This window comes from Heteronotia binoei, chromosome 18 (assembly GCF_032191835.1).
Source record: "Heteronotia binoei isolate CCM8104 ecotype False Entrance Well chromosome 18, APGP_CSIRO_Hbin_v1, whole genome shotgun sequence".
Lineage (NCBI taxonomy): Eukaryota > Metazoa > Chordata > Lepidosauria > Squamata > Gekkonidae > Heteronotia > Heteronotia binoei.
The window spans coordinates 35,107,887-35,130,027 of NC_083240.1; the positions used below are offsets into that span (position 1 = coordinate 35,107,887).

General features: G+C 49.7%; 1 protein-coding gene across 3 annotated transcripts in view; it reads right to left on the reverse strand.

Annotated features, from left to right (window-relative positions):
* Positions 1-11,759: 11,759 nt before the first annotated feature.
* The window catches only part of FLOT2 (flotillin 2), a 32,746-nt gene continuing 22,364 nt past the window's right edge, over positions 11,760-22,141 (reverse strand). For all 3 annotated transcript variants that reach the window (XM_060258836.1, XM_060258835.1, XM_060258837.1), the window contains 8 exons: positions 20,784-20,907; positions 20,149-20,267; positions 17,860-17,973; positions 17,640-17,759; positions 16,587-16,801; positions 15,148-15,331; positions 14,895-15,044; positions 11,760-13,877 (listed from right to left, as the gene is read on the reverse strand). In XM_060258836.1, coding sequence (XP_060114819.1) covers positions 13,839-13,877; positions 14,895-15,044; positions 15,148-15,331; positions 16,587-16,801; positions 17,640-17,759; positions 17,860-17,973; positions 20,149-20,267; positions 20,784-20,907 — 1,065 coding nt within the window. In that variant the 3' untranslated portion in view covers positions 11,760-13,838. The remainder of the gene's footprint in view (positions 13,878-14,894; positions 15,045-15,147; positions 15,332-16,586; positions 16,802-17,639; positions 17,760-17,859; positions 17,974-20,148; positions 20,268-20,783; positions 20,908-22,141) is intronic.

The window sequence follows — 22,141 nt, forward strand, 5'->3', positions numbered from 1 at the left end:
ACCGCGCGCAAGGCATTGTGGGGGGAGGAAAGAGAAGGGCGTCTCTCATTGGCTAGTGGAGACCATAGAGACGGCGCGGGGCATTATGGGTACGGGCCCAATGCGACGGCTGGTTTTCTGAGCGTAAGCGAAGTGCTTTTTTATTGCGAAGGGAAAACGCTTTGTTTTTTTTAATAGACCCACATCCCCTGCAGGATAGCTCTTCACTAAAAAGAAAACCGGCTTGTCTATTTAACAAAAAATGTTTAAGGACCCGGTGTCTGCGGGAGGGGTAGGTCCAGATGGTTTTTAACTGTTGACCTAGCCTCTGTGTTTCCAATAGTATTTAGATGCCATAGCAGTAGAAGCTTATGTTAAGGGGTTTTCCTCCCCTTTTATAATATTGGAGCTTCTGACTGCTTAATAAAGTTGGATGGGCATGAGGTTAAGGCCAAACAAATTTTCATACAGCCTGTAATTAACTTAGGTACGCATTGCCGCAGGATACGCAACTAGCTTAAGGGAGGTTAAAAATGCGTTCGTCTATGAATCTCCCATGTTTAGAGGCAGTCCACCTTCCAAGTATTAAGAGTGGAGGCACATTGGAGACAGCCCTTGCTTTCATGCCCCTTCATGGGCTGTAATTGGAGGCTAGATGCTGGACTACATGGACCTTGGTTTGGCCCAGCTGGGCTCTTTGGATGTAGTTTCTGCAAATCTGTTATGTTCAGGGACAGGCAAGTGTACCTAAATCCCATTGCCATCTACCATTCAAACTAACATCTTTTAGGAGCGTGTCACTGTCTTCACTGCCTAGGAACTTTAATCAGCCAATACACACACACACACCCATCCCGCTTGCTCTCTCCAGCAATGCAGACATGTTTTGGGCTACCAGGATTCAGGTGGCGCTCAAGTTCCCCAAGAATTGCCTCTGAACTCCAGACAATGGCTATCAGTTCCCTTGAGAAAAGGCTGCTTTGAGGGGTGTATAGGGTTGCCAGGTCCAATTGAAGAAATATCTGGGGACTTTGGGGGTGGAGCCAGGAGACATTGGGGGTGGAGCCAGGAGCCAGGTCGTGACAAGCACAATTGAACTACAAAGGGAGTTCTGGCCATCACATTTAAAGGGATTGCACACCTTTTAAATGCCTTCCTTCCATTGGAAATAATGAAGGATGGGGGTACCTTCGTTGGGGGCTAATAGAATTGGATCCCCTGGTCCAATCTTTTTGAAACTTGGAGAGTGTTTAGAGGAGAGGCATCAGATGCTATGCTATGCTGAAAATTTGGTGCCTTTACCTCAAAAAAACAAGGTCCCCCCAGCCCCAGAGATCCACGATTCTCAATTGTACCCTATGGGAATCAGTTTCCATAGGGAATAATGGAGTACCCAGCAGACATTCCCCCCACACACACACACTTTCTGATGAGTCTGAAGCAAAGTGAGGGCCTCCAAACCAGGGGATCTTCTGCTCCCAACTGGTGATTGGCAACCCTATATGTGGTATTATATCCTGTTAAGGTCCCTTCCTCCCTTCCCCAAACCCCACCTCTAAATCTCCAGGAATTTCCCAGTTCAGAGTTGGCAGCCCTAAGCATCACCCCCCCACACACACATACTAAATTCCCTCCCCTGTTCTAGTTCCACACCCCCAGTCACCACTCCTGAATTTCCAAAGCCAGACTTGGCAACATACTAGTCACTCTCCGCAATTAAAAAGGGAGATCAGGTACACAGAAGCATTTGGAGAATTGTTTTTATTTTTTACAGTCACAAAGGAGCAAGGAAGAGGCCTGCAGTCATCTGCCTGGAAGGTCTTGCTGTCTTTCAGATGCTGGCTGAGGTGGCAGAATAACCATTACCATTACTAAATTCAGTAATGGTAACGGTTTCACCGCCGCACCACAAAGTTTGTCTTGCAGCAGGGTTGCCAGGTAGCGGTGGTTTGGTTTTTCATCTCAGCTATTTTGACACCCTTCTTCTGATTCTGCTAAGCCTTCTCCAGCCCACCCTGTTGCACAGAAATGCCAGGTTTAACGTAAGCACAGGGGGACTACCCAAACGTAACACATGAGCGAAATATGAGGTTGCTTCTGAGTAGCGTGCCTTTGCCCTTCTCACCACTGAGTCATTACAGACACCTCTGGTCTGTCTGGAAGTAGATGGCTTAGATGAAGAAATACAGCTATGTTCACTACCTCCCCAGCCCCCAGTTCCTGCATCTACAGCTTTAAGCTCCGGGAGGTCAGTTGGAAGAGAAGTTCAAGGTAGTACATCATCTATACTGTAGTGTCTGATTCCAACTTACAGTATATGATGATATCCAACCTGGATCCTTAGAAAATCTCAACATCTGGCCCTGGCACTGGAGAGCTGGAGGAATAAGAAAAGGCCTGGTTAAGAGGAGAATCAGAAATAAGTGAGGAGGGCAAGAGAATGCAGAGTGTTTCACCAACTCAACCCAAACCCACAACACATTCAGAATGGGAGAACAGGGAAACCTGAGTACCAGCATTTACCTCTCCCTTTCAGACATTAAGAGAGCCCCATGGCACAGAGTGTTAAAGCTGCAGTACTGGAGTCCTAAGCTCTGCTCACGACCTGAGTTCGATCCCCGGGGGAAGCTGGGTTTTCAGGTAGCCGGCTCGAGGTTGACTCAGCTTTCCATCCTTCTGAGGTCTGTAAAATGAATACCCAGCTTGCTGGGGCGAAAGCATAGATGACTGGGGAAGGCAATGGCAAACCACCCCATGAAAAGTCTAGCTTCAGTAGCAAATTGCATCTCTGCTGCACATGTATCACAAGGTGTGCAGACTATAGAAAGGATCTATAACAGGGTGCCCAAACTGTGGCTTGGGAGCCACATGTCGCTCTTTCATACACAATGTGTGGTTCTCAAAGCGCCCAGTATCCCTTAGGCTGGCTTGGAGAAGGCATTTGTCTCTTTAAATCACTTCGCCAAGCCAGCAGGCAGCTTGGAGAATGCATGTAAAGTTAAAGTTGCTTTCTTTCTACCTCTCCCTCCCCCATATATTTTCCTTCCTTCCTATGATGTGCACATCTCACAGCTCTCAAACATGTGACTTTTATTCTATGTGGCTCTTACGTTAAGCAAGTTTGGCCGCCCCTGATCCAGAAGGAGAGCAGGAATTATCTATGGGGCCAAGACTGAAGCAGGAAACCACCTTCACAAAGAATTCCTAGTCTCTTCTCAAAATAGCTGTTTCTTCAGAACCATTTGGAGGGAAGCCCTGACCCTTAAAGCGCTTTCAACCTGTCTTACATTGATTGTGGAGTGCCACAGGGTGCCACTGATATGTTGAAATAATGCTGGCAGGGCCAACTTTGACAGGGAAAATATGGCAAAGGGAAAGTTTTTTATTCTTACTATCCTCCCAGAAGGAAATTGGGGTAGTTGCCAGTGTTCCCTCTAAGCTGAGTTAGCTCACAGTTTTTTAGGCTCCAGCTCACACCTTTTTGTTTTAGCTCAGTTTGGTGTAGTGGTTAAGTGCGCGGTCTCTTATCTGGGAGAACTGGGTTGGATTCCTCACTCCTCCACTTGCACCTGCTAGCATGGCCTTGGGTCAGCCATAGCCCTGGCAGAGGTTGCCCTTGAAAGGGCAACTGCTGTGAGAGCCCTCTCCAGCCCCACCCACCTCACAGGGTGTCTGTTGTGGGGGAGGAAGATAAAGGAGATTGTGAGCCGCTCTGAGACTCTTCAGAGTGGAGGGCGGGATATAAATCCAATATCTTCTTCTTCTTTAGTAAAAACGGCCCCCAGAAGAAGCTAATTTATAGAGTAGCTCACAACTTTAAGGCAGCAGAATTTTTGCTCACAAGACTCCACAGCTTAGAGGGAGTCGCCAGGAAATCTGCTCAGGGCTGGGAATGAGCTCTGGTTCCCCAAGCTAAGTAGCAGAAAGGGGGGGGGGAACACCTATTAACTATTGCATGATAAAAAGTGGGAAATCCAGACCTGTTACAGCCAGCCTCCTTTGGGAATCACAATTTTAAGATAATGAACCTAGACCGCCTCTTCTAATATTTATTCAGCAGTACTAACATTTATTCTGTTTCGGAGGTTGCAAGAATAATGTGTTAATATGCTTTTTAAAGTCCTGTTAATGAAAATACAGGAGAAATGCATGAAAAACTATTTACTTTTTCCTTCTTACACTCTTTGCCCATAATCGGTTTCTCTTTATTGGGCCCTAAAAATAAGCAAAAAAACCCCTGACAACGCTAATTGCAATCCCTCTAGAAAATCAATATAGGCCAGGGTATGTGTGTGTGTGCCAACAACCATGCAAAAGGCAGAATCAAGCACCCCACCCCTTTATACAAAGGTAAGACAGCTCAGCTGTCCAGGTTCATTCCTAGGGTCTTCACTCCACCCCACCACAAATACTTACAGTTTCAGTCACGCTTCCATCCTACAAGTTGGCACCATCTAGCGATGGGGAGTTCTGAAGTGGCTCTTTATATATTCTGGGCCTTATTAGCATACTGTCTTTCTGCCACCCTCTTTTTAACCCTTCCTTTCCTGAACATGGAGCTCAGCCAAAAGTCAGCAGTCCCCACCCAATGTCAGAAACTCACAAGATATGAAAGTACTCCAAAGATGATAAGATGGGACTCAAGCAGGAGATATTCCCCCCCTAGCTGAAGTTATTGGTTCTATGGACAATCCCAGGTACTTTCATCTGGATTCACAAAATCTATGGCTGGGTAGGGATGCCAGCCTCCAGGTGGGACCTGGGGATGCCTCAGAAGAAGAAGAAGAAGATATTGGATTTATATCCCGCCCTCCACTCCGAAGAGTCTCAGAGCGGCTCACAATCTCCTTTATCTCCCTCCCCCACAACAGACACCCTGTGAGGTAGATGAAGATATTGGATATATATCCCGCCCTCCACTCCGAAGAGTCTCAGAGCGGCTCACAATCTCCTTTACCTTCCTCCCCCACAACAGTCACCCTGTGAGGTGGGTGGGGCTGGAGAGGGCTCTCACAGCAGCTGCCCTTTCAAGGACAACCTCTGCCAGAGCTATGGCGGACCCAAGGCCATGCTAGCAGGTGCAAGTGGAGGAGTGGGGAATCAAACCCGGTTCTCCCAGATAAGAGTCCGCACACTTAACCACTACACCAAACCAGCTCTGTGGTTTGGAGCTGAGCTGTAATTCAGAGATCAGTTCTTTTGGAGAAATTTAATGCTTTGAAGGGGGGGTCTCTATGGCATTGTACCACACTGAGACCCCTTCCCTTCCCAGACTCCATCCCCAAATATCCAGAACTGGCTATACACCCTATCACAGGGGTGGCCAAACTTGCATAATATATCAGTGCAGAAGACCACCAATTAAGGCAGGTAAGAGAGAGATTGACAGAGGAGTGGGGTGGGGACCCAGCTACCTACTGAAAATGCTATTTAGAGCACACACAAAACCTTCGTCCAACCAAGTTAAGCCTCAGCATCTCTGATATCGGGCAGAGTAGGTTGTCTTTGCTATGGCCAAGCCTGATGTACTTTGAATCAGAGGCTGGCTTTTCCTGCTCAGAAGAACCAGGAAGCAAGAACCCTTTCAAAATAGGCAAAGGGGACAGAGCATGTGAACTGTGCATTCTAGCTAGGTTTTTAAAGTCCCCAACATCCGTCGAATTTTAAATTAAAAGCTGCTCTTAGTGGCAAACATGCGAAGGCATGTTGTGATAGAAATGGTAGTCACTTGTTCACCCCCCCCACTCCATTTTCAGGGCCAAGTGCCAACATATGGAATCTCAGTAAGTATAGCTACACATCCATCCACAGTATTCCAATGTATTTCTCTTTAATAATAGTTCAGGTAGTCAGCTCCAGGTTGACTCAGCCTTCCATCCTTCTGAGGTCGGTCAAATGAGTACCCAGCTTGCTGGGGGGAAAGTGTAGATGACTGGGGAAGGCAATGGCAAACCACCCCGTAAAAAGTCTGCCGTGAAAACGTTGTGAAAGCAAGGTCACCCCAGAGTCGAAAATGACTGGTGTTTGCACAAGGGACTACCTTTACCTTTATCAGAATAATGTTTTATATTGACATACTCAAAAAAGGGACATTGGCTACTTATCTCATTACATATACTTAACCCATTTTCATTTTATGTATTCTTTTTTTCTAGTTTGGTGTAGTGGTTAAGTGTGCAGACTCTTATCTGGGAGAACCAGGTTTGATTCCCCACTCCTCCACTTGCACCTGCTGGAATGGCTTTGGGTCAGCCATAGCTCTGGCAGAGGTTGTCCTTGAAAGGGCAGCTGCTGTGAGAGCCCTCTCCAGCCCCACCCACCTCACAGGGTGTCTGTTGTGGGGGAGGAAGGTAAAGGAGATTGTGAGCCGCTCTGAGACTCTTCGGAGTGGAGGGCGGAATATAAATCCAATATCATCATCTTCATCTTCTTCTAATGGCAAACTAGAATGATGTTTATATTGTATAGATTGATGTTGAGAAGTAAATTAGGTGGACAACAAGGAAATACATGTCCTTTTTTAATTTACCTAGACTTACAGAAACACCAGTTGGCAGGCAACTTTTATTACCTTTTATGGCTATCCAGACCAAATGGCCTTCCAAATTGTCACACTGTTCCACCGTATGATCCCAGCTCTGTATCAGTTTGCCCTCTTAATCAACAACCTGCATGTATTCAGCCCACTGTACCTGATCCCCTCGTCTGAAGAAGTGTGCTTTTAGCACACGAAAGCTTATGTTCTGAATACAACTTTGTTGGTCTTAAAGGTGAAACTTGACTCCTGCTTTGTTCATATGGAATCTATCTCAGGGCATGAAACACATCCCAGGGCAGAGGCTCTATTTTAACACAAGCCCTTGCCAGGAAATAATCCAGGGCTCCTAGTTAACAGTACCAGGCTTAGCAGTTATGATCTGTAGCTGTCAAGGCTCAAGGGTCCCCTGGAGTTCTGAGATAGAACACTGTTTCAAGTTTCCTCCCCGACTGACTGCAAGTCTGTTTATCTGCAGGATTGTGCTTCTAGGAAGCCCTTGCCTGTCAGGTGCTGATAAGAGCCCTAGTTGGGATAAGGGAAATTCCGATATTTCCCTCTCTGCCTTATTATCAGGTGCCCAGCTTTGGCAAGAAAAACGGGATGGACCATTCTGATTGGCCTTGTAGAAGGCACTAGGGAGCCAGGGCAGAGAAGTTCCTGATCCCCTTTTTGCGTTACTTCCAAGGAGCTCTGGGCAACGGGGGTGGGGTGCAGAGTTTTCTTTATTTTAGGACAGGCTGACAGGGATTTCCAGCATCCAGGTGGGACCTGAGGATCCTCATTACAGCTCATCTCCAAACTCCAGATATCAGTTCCTGAGGGGGGGGGGGGGCGGGAATGGATGCTTTGGAGTAGGGGTGACCAAATTGTGGCTCTTTCACACATATTGTGTGGCTCTCGAAGCCCCTACTGCCCCATCAGTCAGCTTGGAGAATGCATTTCTCTGTTTAAATTACTTATGCAAGCCAGCCTTTAAAGTGGCTTTCTTTCCATTTCTCCTCCCTACCCCCATCTATTTGCCTTCCTGCTTTCCTTCCTTCTGGCTCTCTAACATCTGACGTTCATATTTTGTGGGCGGTTGCGGCTCTTCTACATGGCTCTTACGTTAAGCAAGTTTGGCCATCCCTGCTTTGGAGGGTGGACTCTGTGGCATTGTACCCCACTACCCGCCTCAGATTCCACCCCCAAATATCCAGGGATTTTCCAACCTAGAGCTGACAATCCTGCTCCCCCCATCCATGCCCCCACCCCTACAAGGCTGAAGGATGGTGACTACCCAAAGACTTTGGCATCCAAAATTGCCCCCCGTCCCCAGTTCAAGTCTGATGCACAGTTCACACTACTCCTTTCCTTCAAAGAGAAAGTACTGCATTTGTAATGCACACCTCGACTTAAAGTCTGTCTTTTGAGGTGCCAAACCAGTTTTCCTATTTCTTGTGTTTCTCACGAGGGAAAAAAACGTTGCAAAGTTCATCTTTTTAGGGGTTGTCATCTCATTGCTCCCCTAAACATCAAAATTTGTCTTCAAAAATCAAGCTTTGCCCTTGGATAGTGAGTCACTCCTTCCTCCTGAATTTACAGCTGGATACCTATTGCCTGCAAAAATCTTCATTTCCTCTCCTTTCAGATCGGAGGGTGGAGGTTTGTAGGCTGCTTCACTACATTAAGCAGGGCTGAAATTTGAGGCCTGCCACCATAGTAGAAACTATGGAGGAAGAACAGGCAGGGATGACTCCCATTTCCAGGGCCACAGACAGACCTTCCCTGCTGAATACATGCACTTTCTTAGCATTACCCGATTACTTCAGTTGCAGCAACGCTTTGTTCTTAATCAAGACCATCCAGTGCAACCAGGCTTCTCTGAACTCACCTAATTTCAGGGTTTAAGGTATAAATTGAGCTCTGTGTCTGTGCACTCCCATGGGGAAGTCACAATAGCTCCAAGCTCAACAAAATTTAGCCTCTTCAGCTTCTGATGCCAAGTACATGTCTTGCTGGTGCACAATCCATTGTCCACACTGGCTTCCTTGATTTAGTTCCCATCCGAGCTTCCCAGGGACCTCTGGAAACAAAGTAGGGATCTGTACCAAACACTGCATAACATACACAAAAACTACAGGTTCCACAGCCGGGGTCACTTGTGAGAGCTACTTCTGAGTAATGAAGACTATTCCAAGCTGCACTCCCACCCCTAAGCATGCAATCAGGTTCCATCCTGGAAACAACTGGGGAAAGTGCCAGAAATGAGGCCATCGTGTACAGCAGAGGCTGGGGGGAGAGGGGCGGGATCCTAAGAAGTTTTTCTTTTCAAAAAGAAGCCCAGAGCCGGTTTGGTGTGGAGAGCCAGTTTGGTGTGGAGAGGTGTAGTGGTTAAGTGTGCAGACTCTTATCTGGGAGAACCGGGTTTGATTCCCCACTCCTCCACTTGCACCTGCTAGCATGGCCTTGGGTCAGCCAGAGCTCTAGCAGAGGTTGTCCTTGAAAGGGCAGCTGCTGTGAGAGCCCTCTCCAGCCCCACCCACCTCACAGGGTGTGTTGTGGGGGAGGAAGGGAAAGGAGATTGTGAGCCACTCTCAGACTCTTTGGAGTGGAGGGCGGGATATAAATCCAATATCATAATCTTCTTCTTTCCTTGGATTTTCTAGGGTGGCGTTTCCAACCCTGTAGGTCAGGAAGGACTCCAAAGTCGGCCACAGGCTAGTCCTAATGGTCATTCCAGCTCTTTCCATTTGTATTTTTGAAACCAAGATCGGATCCTGGTCCTACCTTAGTTGTCGTTTTTTCTTGCATTCAAATACACCTCCTGTTAAATGTTTGCAGGTGTTAGATGTTTTAGTTGATCAATTAAAACATGCCCTGATGGTGACCAAAGTGAGTTTCTTAGAATGTGGTGGGGTGGAGGATGTAATGGAGAAGAAAATGGACAAAGGCTGGAACGTAACCTCCGTATGAAAAGCTGTGTATGCTGTAATGCCCCTTGCTGGAGGGTCTTAGTGGGGGCAGCTGTGCCCTTTGTGTGATGATTGTTGGTTTCAGAGAAACATCTGGTTAGCCACTGTAAAAAGTGGAATGAACTAGATGGGTGCCAAAAAGCCTTGCGCCAGCCCTGGATGGTCACCATACCAAGTCAATTTGGACTTGTGGGTCACTGTTCTGAAAAGGTTTACAGAAGCTGGTGAGCTCCCAGGATCTCTCAAGCAACCTGTTGGAGACCCTGGTTCTATGGTTTACGGGGAAGAAGCCTGATGGGTCAGGCTGTTTCAACCAATCTCATGTATGTGTGCGTAAAATGCCATCAAGTCATGGCTGACTTCTGGCGACCTCAGTAAGGGGCTTCCAAAGCAAGTGAGGAGCTGAGATGGTTTGCCATTGCCTTCCTCTGCGGTCTTCCCTGGTGGTCTCCCTTCCAAGTGCCTACCATGCTTAGCTTCTGAGACCTGATGAGATCGGGCTATACCGTGCTGCCTTCCCTCTTGCATTTCCCCATGCAGGTATATATTTGCAGCACAGATACAGTCCCTTTGCCCGAGAGGTACATGGCTAGCCAAAGGAAATAGTACTACATTAGTAGACTCCATGTTGAGGCACCTTCGTACACTTACGGGAGAGCCAAGACATTGTTAGGACAGAAGTTCAGTTCCCCAGTGTGCCAAATACCCATTCAAGCAGGGCCCTCGCCCACCTCTCCGGTGCCTTCCTGCTATGCCAGCTACCCAGAGCAAAACAGATGCTTCACAAGCAACTTGGATTTGAGCTGCTTCTATACAAGATGGAGGCCATGCCCTTCTGGCCTTCAAAGCAACATGTCAGGAACTGCACCGAGCTTCCTGTCTCAAGTCACACACATCTGCAACCAACTTCGGTGACTGAAAAAGCACTTTACTTCAGGTCTGTTGTCAGGCGAACGGCTCAGCACCGCGTCTCCCCGCTCCCAGAGAGGCCCAGCCCAGGTGCAGCTGTGCAGATACAGCTTCTCCCTCCTCTGCCTGCAAATCAGAAGGAACCACACCCAGGCCTATCTGGAGCCCCTCAGCTGCATCTGGGTCACCAAATATCCTCCCTCCTGCCTAGACACAAACAGTTCCAGACTTGTTATCTGCCGTAAGCCAGGATAGCTCAGTCCTGTAGTTGAAAATGCAGGTGACCAGCAAAACCCCCAAAACTGCCCTGGGAAAGCACACCCCATAGTTGCCCAGGTGCATGTTAGTCCAGCCCCATTGAGCCCAATTTCTGTGAAATGCACGCCTCTGCAGCCTCTAATCCACCATTGTATGGAGCTCTATTCTGGTCGAAGCGTCAACCTACTATTTTTAGGGGCCTGTATAGCCTGCTCTCGTCAGCCCCCTCCCCCAACCTTTTCCAGGAATGGACCTCTCCTTGAAGCTGGTCAATGCATGCTTCACCCTTCGAAGTCCTCCTTGGGGGCTCTATACGGGGAGTAGCAACCTTCAAGCTCTCCCCTCCATCCTCCTCCACTTTGTCTACTGCTGTTTCAGCCTAGTGCCAAATATCAACATGGGACTCCCAACTCCTCAAGGACAATTCCAGTGGTGGGAAGTACCTTCAAGTTGCACTTATGGCAAAAACATAGGGGTTTAAAGGGCAGTTTACCATTGCTCGTCTCTGCACAGCCACCCTGGACATCCTCCCATCCAAAGTACTAACCAGGGCTGGCCCTGCTTCGCTTCTGAGAGCGGATGAGATCCAGCTAGCTTGGGCCACCCAGGCAAAGATTAATATTACAAACTGGTAATGGCCCAAGTTTCAGCTTGCATGCAACCAAGGTAGTGCATACCCAACGGCATGCTAAAGGTCCAACTTTACCCCCCCCCTAAAAAAAAATCAATCCTCACCCCCTCGCACCATACCAGCAATATGGGGTGCAGGGAGAAATACTGCTTTACATATCCCAAGCCTTTCAAAAAAGGATTACCATGGATTCCCTTTTGAGGAAGAGTTAAAGGAAAGGAAGTCTGGCAAGCAACTGGGGCAAGCTTTGGTCACACGGGGAGCGCGGAAGCCTGGAGGCTGCCAGATTTCCTGCAGAGTCCCTCTCCTGGAAAAGGAACAATCAGCTCTTCCCTCATATTACAGTCCTTTGCCCAGGAAAGAGGCTGCAACAGCAAGAATGCAGATCAGACCCTGAGGCAGAACCGTTAAGTTATCCCAGCCCCTGCAGCGGGGAATACCACCCACCCTGTCTCCCCTTCCAGGATCAGCGGCAAAGACCAGAGGCAGCACAGCGAGGTCACCACCATTTTATTGTACATTATTTCACACTCGGATAAACAAGAGGTCCCTGGTGACCCATGGCACGGGCTGTCATGCACCATGTACATGCAGAGATATGTATGGCAGCCATGGCAGGAGGACAAGTGGGAGGTGGGGGGGAGAGGAAGATTTGCAAAAGGACTCAGCACTAGAGGAGGGAGAGCAGATGCCTCCCTCTCAGGCACCAAAGTTTAATGCTACCTCCTTGAGCATGGGGGAAATGGAAAGGGGAGGGGCTTCAGCCAAGCCTTCCAGTGTCCCCCCACCCTCCCCCAAGCCATCGGAGGAAAGTCACAGCAAGTCACTTCCCTCCATCCCACCAAACCGCAGGGCTCTTCTGCACTAGTGGTATGGAACTTTTGACTGCTACTTGTTCTCTCCCCCCGCTTTTGCCTTCACATTATCCACATGGGGGGGAGGGGACAGAGCCGGGGATACTTCAAATGCAACCTGAGCAGGTGAGAGAATCCAATATACCATGCAAGACAGCATCCCTAGGATCCCTTGCATCAGAAAAAGGGGTTGCAAGCAACTTGGGACATGAAACGCATTTGCACGGTCATGTTCAATAAGACAGGAGGCACTGAGGGAGCTGCTTGGAACCTGGGGGGGGGGGGGGGGGGAATAAGCACCGCCCCCTGCATATACAGGGAAAACCCTACATGAATCCATGGAACCACCTTTATATCTGAGGCAGACACTGGAGGTGCCAAGCACAGAATAAAGGGGAGGGGTCTTCACCCCTTGGCACAGAGCAGCAGGGAGGAAAAGACCGTTGCCTGCAGCAACTAGGACCAAGCACAGTGGGGGGAAGGGAGAGGAAACCACAGCTGCTCTCAGCCTCGGCTGGCTCAGGTTGCTTGGCTTGGCTGCTACCTTCTCCCACCCTGCCACCCCTTTCAAATGCTCTCATGCGCTCGCATGCCCTCGGACCAGGGGTATGAGAAACAGCTATTCGGGGGCAAGATGGGGAAACTCCCGGTTTAGACAGCACCAAGACAATAAGAGCACTCCTGGCTGCCTCTCCTGCTGGCTCAGAGACACTTAGCTGGAGTTATGTCCCTGTTTAGACCAAAGGAGGGGGGGGGACAGAAAGGAGAAGCCTCCAGCACATAGGACTGAATAGAGCCAGGAGTGGGGGAGAGAGGAGCTGCGTCTTCAGCTACACGTGGCACGAGGCAGCAGAACGCAGAGGCTCCGAGGAGCTTTCCGGTTCTGCCGTGGTGACGTTGCAGATTAGACAACGTGAACTTAGCACAGCGTCAAAAAGGAGGCAGGATCTGCACACTGCTTAAACACCGCACAACGGGGAAGTGATACCAAGTGTGTGCGCACGGGGGAAGGGGGGTGCGAGCGTGAGTACAGAACGTGGCCTTGATTCTTCTGAGCTCTTTGATCCCCACAAGTCGTTTGGCAGGAGGTGGCGCAAAGGTCTTGGCCTACGGAACATGCTACTGAGGCGATGTCTTCCCATTACAGCAGTCTTCCGGGATCAACTGGTAGGGCCTACCCTGTAACCTTCCCCTTCAGAGTCACCACCCTTTGGACTGCACAGGACGTTTTGGCTGATATGGCTCAAAAAGATCCTGCGCACTGGAGGCACTGCCTCCCCGAGGGGCGACAGCAGCTGAGGCAAAATTATCTCAAAGGTGTCCCTCACCGTCAAATGTGGAAGGGAAGAACCCCAAATAGCAGACCCCATTTCTCTCTGCCAGGGGATCGGTTCCAATCCCTTCCGTTTTGGGTCCATCCCTGCCCCAGCGGGAGCGGCCAGAGGGGGCAGTGGTTGGTCAAGGCACAGACTTTGTGAGACAGCAGACGAGAGAAGGGTTTGGCTAGCATGACACGGAGCAGGGATTACAGAAGAGAAGCCTCTCTTGGAAATGAAAGACCAGCGGGCCTGTGCTCCGCTCTGGTCCAAAAGAGATATAAGGCACCCGAGCAAACCCCCCCACTATCTCCACTGATGGAAGAGGAGCCCCCAATGTTCAAGGCAGTTGGTGGGGAATGCATAAACGGGTGGGGGTGCTCTTCACTGGCTCGACTCGTCTCAAGCCTGGGCTCCGGTTGCTTTCTGGATTAGGGGGATCTGTGGAGGGGAAAAAAAGCAGCAGAGAGGTTGTTAGTAAATGAAGCCTGGACAAACCTTGCAATCAAGAGGCTATTTTGGCACACTCCTAAAACAGGAAGATAGCAGGGCTGGGTATTTATTTGTTTGAAATATTTACATACCTCTTTCCCACCCAAAGTCCACAAGGCAGCCCCAATGACATAGAATCATAAAGTTGGAAGGGACCTCCAGGGTCATCTAGTTACCCCCTGCACAATGCAGGAAACCCACAAATACCTACCCCAAATTCACAGGATCTTCATCGCTGTCAGATGGCCATCTAGCCTCTGTTTAAAAGCCTCCAAGGAAGGAGAGCCCACCACCTCCCGAGGAAGCCTGTTCCACTGAGGAATCGCTCTAACGGTCAGGAAGTTCTTCCTAATGTTGAGCCAGAAACTCTTTTGATTTAATTTCAACCCGCTGGTTCTGGTCCTACCTTCTGGGGCCACAGAAAACAATTCCACACCATCCTCTCTAGGACAGCCCTTCAAATACTTGAAGATGGTGATCCTATCGCCTCTCAGCCGCCTCCTCTCCAGGCCAAACATCCCCAGCTCCTTCAAACCTTTCCTCATAGGACTTGGTCTCCAGACCCCTCACCATCTTCGTTGCCCTCCTCTGGACCCATTTCTCTGACCCGTTAACAGTCTCATTAATTTTCACCCCTCAGGGTTACAGGTGCTCGGAGGGGGGGGGGCGGTGGTTAGAAAAAAAGGCTCTGGACCCACCTAATCAGATGTATCTGTTCCACAAAGGGTTACAATGTCCTTGAGACACAAGGAGTGATGCTGTAGACAGTGTTGATCAAAGTGCCAATCCCTAGCTGGCCATGCACCCCGACAAGACACCCCGGCCACAGTATTAGGTACTGCAGCTGGGTAAGATCCTAGGGGAAGGACCACGGCCGACAAGTATTCTACAGCCACCACTGCTGCTCCCCACCCTCCAGAAGACAAGGTGCGATCACAGCAGGCCTCCTGAACCCCCACCCCTTACCTTGGAGAGGTCGACCCCAGTGAGGGCATGCACAGATGCGGGAATCTCAGCCAGCAATCGGGTCACATCCGACGTCAGTTTGTTGTTGTCCCCGCTGAGAATCACGATTTCATCGACCCTGGCCAGAGGGGCAGCCACCTTGGCAGCAATCTGAGGGCAAGACAGTAATTTACTGAGGCACTGGCCCCAGAGAGGAACACCTGGGAGAGCGGTCCCTGCTCTTCCCCCTTCCCCAACTTGTTCAAACTCTCACCTGCGGCAGTGCATCAAGAACCAAGGCCATCTTGGCTGCCTCCCCATACTGCTGGTAGGCCTCTGCCTTGAGCTTCATCTTCTCAGCCTCTGCTTTGCCGATGGCCTCGATGACAGAAGCCTCGGCCTCTCCAATCTTGCGGATCTTCTCTGCTTCGGCCTGAGCGATCAGCACCTGTTTAACCCTTGGAAAGGGAAGGGGAAGAAGTGGCCTCTTCAGACACATTCCAGCAGTGAAATACTCAAGCCAACAGCGCCACGTTTAACGCTGCCTCCAGTGGAGGAATTCCTGAGTGAGCTCGACTGTTTTGCGTCACCGCGTGCTTGCAGAGCGCAAGTCAGAGAGCAGGCTAGCGCACGGAGTATTTCAAACTGTGGCCGGTGATCGCAGAGTTCTCTTTCGAGCCGCTCTTATATTCATAGGACTTAAGGATAATTTAGATTTACTGATTGTTATTGATGGGTTTGTGATTGTTTTTGAGGCATTGGCAACAATGCAAAGGTTAAAGACAGAGCACAACCAGAGTTATAGTGGCCGAATAACTAAGAATGTATTGAAACAAAATCATACCAATATGTTCAATAGAAGACTAAATAGCAACAACAATTCCCAAAAGGTTTCACAGTTCCATCAAAGGAGTCCCAATGAACAGGAGGTCGACTTGATTATTGCTGCTTCGAATCCTCTTCTAGCATAGGGGGCTCCAACCACATCTCTCAACCAAAGGCAAAAGCTCAGAAAAAAATATCAGTGTTTCTGATGCATCCTTAAGTTGCAAAAAGCTGCGCAACCCACAAGATTCTTTTTCAGTGCGTCCAAAGACTGCACACAGAATTCAAAGGCTGAGCCTTTTGGAGTTTAGTGCCATTTTGAAATCTCACTGGAGACTTTCTGTCCCATTTGTCCACTGGGAATTCTGTTCCCAATGGCACAGCTTTGGTTGTGCTCTGTCTTTATCCTACAAGCGACCTCTCTCCCTTTACCGACAATGGAAAGGTGGCAGAGTGTTTTCTCCCCCTCCCCAGTGGGGTACATGAGTTGAAGGGGGGGGAAGGGGGGGAGGAGGAGCTGCAGCACCTAGAAGACTGGCATATCCATTGAGGCAAAAGTTTTCATGGGACACAGCCTTTCAGATGCAACTAAATGTGTGATTATTATTTTGTGAGTCTAAAGAAGGTGGGAATGAAGCTGGGTCAACCGCAAAGACAACTGGAGCCTGAGCCATACGAGAAGAAGTCAGAAGGATCCAGAACCAAAGAGTCACAACGAATCCTTGAGAGCCAGTAGAACTTTCCAAATAAAGGGCTCAAGCTAGTAAGCCAAGTCACATAGTGAAGTAAATAAAACCCACTGTTCCTTTCTACTCCCCCCACCCACTGCAACAGCTTCTGTTGCCCCAGAGGGAACAAGAACTGCCTCCCTCCCTAGACAACACCCACTTCTCTCCTTCAGCGATCTCCTGCATGCGGTGTGCCTCAGCCTCTGCTGGCCTTCTGACGGTGGCAATGAGCTCCTTGTCCATGCGAACGATCTCTTTTTCCTCTACGTCGATCTGCTTCCGGCGCTGCACAACTTCAATCTCAATCTCCTCTTGGCGGATCTTCTGCTGCTCTTTTGCGCCTTGCAGTTCATACGCTAGTTGAGCCTGTGCTGTCTGCAGGGGAGAGGGTGAGCAAGGGTCTGAAAGGACTCATCCTCATCCCCCTTACTAGTTCACCGGGAACTTATAGTCGGGTTACATAAGAACAAACAGTTTCCCACAACTGCCTGCCAACCACACATAGCCTCTTCCTACCCCAGAACCCTGCGTCAAGTCTTCCCTCCCCCTCTCCCACCTCCCCCTCACTTACACTCTCCTTCCCCTTGTCACAATGCAGCAGCCTTCTTTGAAGATATCCAAAATCCTCCCCAGAGCCGGTGTTCCATTAGGCAGCATGAGGCAGCTGCCTGGAGTGCGGCTCTGGGGGGAGGGCGCCGATTTCGGCACTCCTGCCTGCCCTTGCTTTCTCAGCAAGGGAAAAAGCGAGCTCAGCGGCTGCCGCACGGGTTCCAGCCTCAGGGCGCGTGCACGCCGCTCACTCCCTGTTGCTCCGTCCTGTCCCTTGTGGCTGTGCTTCCAAACACAGATGTGAAGGGCGGAGCAACAGCGTGCACATGTTGGTACCTGCTGATGCCAAAAGCCCTGAGCTCACCCTCGCCAAGGAAACAAGGGACAGCGGGAGGGGGGTGGTGGCATGTGGCCTGAGGCACCAGCCTTGCGCCAGTTCCCGAGCACCAGCACTGATCCTCCCTAATCAAAACACCCCCACCCAAACACATCTCAGGACTGCTTATTTGCCAACAACCCTGCCCCCGGAGCAGCCAGAACATTCAAAGGATCGTGACTAAGCCCCAGGCGTGCCGGAGAAAAGGACTCACAACTCTGTGATGCAAGAGCGCTCCCCTGTGAGCCCTGCGCTGACACTCAGTCCCCACTGAATTCGGCCACGTACCTTCACATTGATCTCCTGGCTGAAAGCCGCTTTCTGCATTTCGAAGGCGCGCTTGGAGTCGGCCACCTTTGTGTCTGCCATGAACTTGACATCCAGCATTTCCTTTTTGCACTCTGCTTCCTGCAAGAGCAAACGGGGAGGCGTGGCTCAGCTTAGCTCTCTCCGACCAGTGCAAGACGAGGAGCGGCAAGAGCACCGGGGGGACCTCCAGCACACCTACCCGGATGCCAGCATCACGCTCGGCTTCGGCCACCCCGATATCTGCATCTCGCTGGACGACTGCCGTCTGGGTCTTCCCCAGGGAACTCAGGTAGCTGACTTTGTCATAGACGTCCTGCAAGGGATGAGAGGGCAGGAAGCCGTCAGCTGATCCAAGGAGTGCACTCCCCTCGCATGCACAGTTTCATCATCACAAATCAGGTCCCTCTAGAAACAGGATCGTTCGGGTGGCAGCACACATGCCTCAGAACACCCCCTCCCCCCGCCTGCAGGCTTTGTAAAAAAAAAATTGTGAAACTGTTCTTTGGCAGGCCTCTTGCTCTGCTTCTTATTACCCTCACTCAAAAATGTTTCAGCGCTGTCAAGAGCCACGTGGGTGGAAAGGTGGGGGCAAATGAGAGCATGCAGGGCCAGGGCATGTAGGGAAGCAGTGCAGGGTTCTTTTCAATCCCCTTGCCTTGGTGGCATCTGCCCTCCCTCCACCTTCTTGGCTGCCTCTCACATCTGGAATAGTCCACACTAAAGCTGCTTCCACAGGGGAGGTTTTATTCTGGCTCTGTGCCTAAGCTGAAGCAGCTTGTTTTGGAGTCCTCACACCACGTCATCCCCTTATCGCTCACCTTCCATGTTTTCCCCTGCATTTCTCAAACGTGACTTATTTTGCAGCATGGAAAGGAAGGTGTATATTTTTGTAGGCCCCACTCGCAAGAGCACCCACAGCTGCTGTTCCCCACCACCACATGCCACAGAAGCCTGTGGGGTCAAGGAAAATGCTGGAAATGTTAGTTTAGTTTAGTTTATTTATGATTTATATCCCGCCCTTCCCACCAAGGTGGCTCAGGGCGGCTCACAACACATGGAATCCAACATAACAATATTAAGTTTAGGCATTTACACAATTAAAAACATTTAAAATATAAAAACATTAAAACAAAGCAGAAGTCTAATAGAGCTACACTTAGTTTCCTATGCCGGTTAGTTATAGGCCAGCCGGAAGAGGGTTGTCTTACAGGCCCTGCGGAACTGAGCAAGGTCCCGCAGGGCCCTCACCTCTTCCGGCAGCTGGTTCCACCAGGAAGGGGCCATTACAGAGAAAGCCCTATCCCTGGTAGATTGCAGGCGGGCTTCCTTTGGCCCGGGGATAACGAGAAGATTTGGGGTTCCCGATCTCAGCACTCTCTAGGAACATGTGGGGAGAGACGGTCCTTCAGGTAGGCAGGTCCTAGGCCATATAGGGCTTTAAAGGTGATAACCAGCACCTTGTACCGGACTCGGTATGTTATTGGCAGCCAGTGCAGAACCCGGAGCCCTGGCCGAATGTGCTCCCATCTTGGGAGCCCCAATAACAGCCGGGCCGCGGCATTCTGCACTAACTGTACTTCCGGGTTCGGCACAAGGGCAGCCCCATGTAGAGGGCATTGCAGTAGTCCAACCTCGAGGTGACTACTGCATCATGGCCTGTGTGCTGTTGCTGCTGCAAATGCTACAGCACTCACGGTGGAAAAGAAAACTGTTGCCATTTTGATGTCACCTGAGCAGTCTATAGTGCTCCTTATGGCAAAATAATGTAGGAAACCGCACTGGCGCAGGTTAAAAAAAAAGTTAGCTGCTTTCCCCCACAAATAAATAAATATAAAATCCTAAACACAAGTTGTGTTGTACCTTTGAGATGCAGCAAGCTGTAACTTCTTTATCATCAACGCACTACCCCTCCTATCCAAACACTAGTTTTCTTGTTCTGATTGACAAGCTGGATACTTTGAAATCTGGCCTGCTTATGAGACTTTATGCAGAGGTGGCCAAACTGAGGCTCAGGAGCCACATGTGGCTCTTTCACGCATATGTACTAGCTCTCAAAGCCCCCACTGCCCCGTCAGCCAGTTTGGACAAGGGTAAGGCTTCCTCTCTTTAATTCAATCCTCCAAGCCAAGCTAGCTGGTGGCTTGAAGAATGCATTTAAAGTTGTTTTTTCCCCCCACCTCCCTCCCCCTTCCCCCATCTATTTGCCTATGTGCCTGCCTGCCAGCTCTCAGACATGTAACACTCATGTCTTGCAGCTCTCAAACACTTGATGTTTATTCTGTGTGGCTCTTACGTTAAGCAAGTTTGGCCACCCCTGCTTTAGTGGGTCCTAGCAGAAAAAGTACTGCACACCTGTTTATTTTATAATCTTTCTTTCAAACTGCTCTGCTTTTCTGCTGCCTAAATAACATAACAGTGGCTTCAACACGAACAGGCAGTTTCTGCCTAGCTTGGCCAGATGCTATTCCCAGCTTGGCCCTGCCTGTACCTTGATGGTAAAGCTCAGGATTTCAATGCCCATCCGGCCCACGTCTGGGGCTGCCACCTCCCGCACCAACTTGGCAAACTGATCTCTGTCCTGGTAGATCTGCTCAACTGTCAGGGTCCCTGCAGAAGGGAAACAAAGGCAAGGGTGGTTGGCATGTCCAAGAGGAACTGGAGATTAGTAAATCCTGAACCCTCTGGGGAAGAGATGGAATGCTGGACAGTAGAGCGACGGGGCTTCTTCTGGATTGGAACATTACTTAGCCCAGCAATGCCAAAGCACTGCTCTCCAGATGTTTCTGTATCCAGAGTAAGTGCTGCAAGTTTGGGGCGCTTGGCTATATTTGCAGAGGTTTATTCTGCTTCTGTGAGCCAAGGAAGTATGCAGAACACTGCTTGATGGAAGCCCTGTTGAGTCCAGGCATAGCCCAAGCAGGTTTATGTATCTTTGATACTGCAAAGGGTGTTGTGAGTGGTGAGGGCCAAAAGCATGTCTTACTACGTCCAGGGGCAGAAACTTGTTTTCTTTACTTTGGCCAAGGGCTGCACGAACCTGCAAAAGCAGGCAAGGGGGAAGGTCTATATACAGGGCCCAAAGAGATGCATTCCCATCAGGGGATGCCCCGCCACTCCTCACACCTAAGATGGAGCGCAGATGCCCCTCCAGCGTCTGGAGGACCACGTTCTTAATGTCATGGACGTTCTTCCCCAGGAACTGCTCACAAGCCACTGCAAGAAGCTCCTTTTCAGTCATTATTTTCACCTGTGGACAAAAACCATAGAATTTTCAGTGAGAAAAGGGAGAATACAACAGGAGACGCTATTATTCATGAGAGAAGCGGAGCGCGTGGCCACCTCTGGGCACCTGGTTTGCAAGCCTGGCTCTCAGGAACAGTTCCAGCCTGTTTACACTGTCTGTTCTCCTGCCATGACAACGGAAGTCACTGGAGGAACATTTGGATGTTTCAGAGACAGGCTTCGCGAAAGACCTGTTTCTGGCACACATACAAATGCAGGGGGGGAGCAAAGGAACAAAGAGTCGCACCAGAAAAGGCAGTTCCAGCAGCCCAAGTCACACAATGTGGGGGTTTCAGGACAGGACCCTGTCCAGGCCAACCCCATGAATTGAGCAAATTATTTGTAGAAAAGATAGTTTTGCTGGGAGGCAATTTCTGGGCTTGGACAATGCAAAAAAGGAGTCAGGATATTTTCTACAGACTCATAAAGCAGGTTCGTTGGGCTCTTCCCCCGGCCAGCGGCATTTCAGATCCATACAAGCATGCAAGTCAATTCTCTTGTAACTGACTGTTCGCATCTCTCTTGGAACACAGACTGATGGCCCCACACCGCCTTGTGCTTTCCTGTCTTCCTCTCTGCCAAAGCAATTAGAAGATGAAGCTGCTGGCATGGAGAAAAGAGCCTCCGCTGCACCCAGACCCATTATCACTCATTACTCAGCTGGGGATGCAAAACGCTGCTTAGCGTCAGCAGAAGAGGAGAGCTGCTTCCTCCAGGCGCTGGCACCTAGGCTGGTCCAGGTCCCACGGAACAGAGGAAGGATGGGAGGGACTTGGTGGGTTGTCAATGGGCAGGAGGGAAGGGGACAGCTTGCTCTCACTCCTCTTGGGCTCTGTGCTCTAACCCTGGAGCTGCCAAAGTCCAGGCTTGACAGTAAACTCGTCGCTCAAAAAGGCATTCTAAGAAAGCCTAGGGGAAATGTTAAATATAGAAAAGTACACACTGCTTTGCTTCCCCCTCCCTTTAAACAAACAATATGAGGCTGACAAAACCAAAAAGCTTGTTAAAAAAAACAACCAAGAAAGTGGTTTCAAGCAAGTTGGAAGCTCCAAGATGTCTCACGCTCCACATCCCTATACAAAAAAAAGCACTTTCCCTGCTGATACAACAAAACATGTGTGTGTGTATGTGGTAGAGGAACACAAGATCATCACAAAGTTTAATCGAGAAAGCACAGATAAATTTAAGCACTACATCCA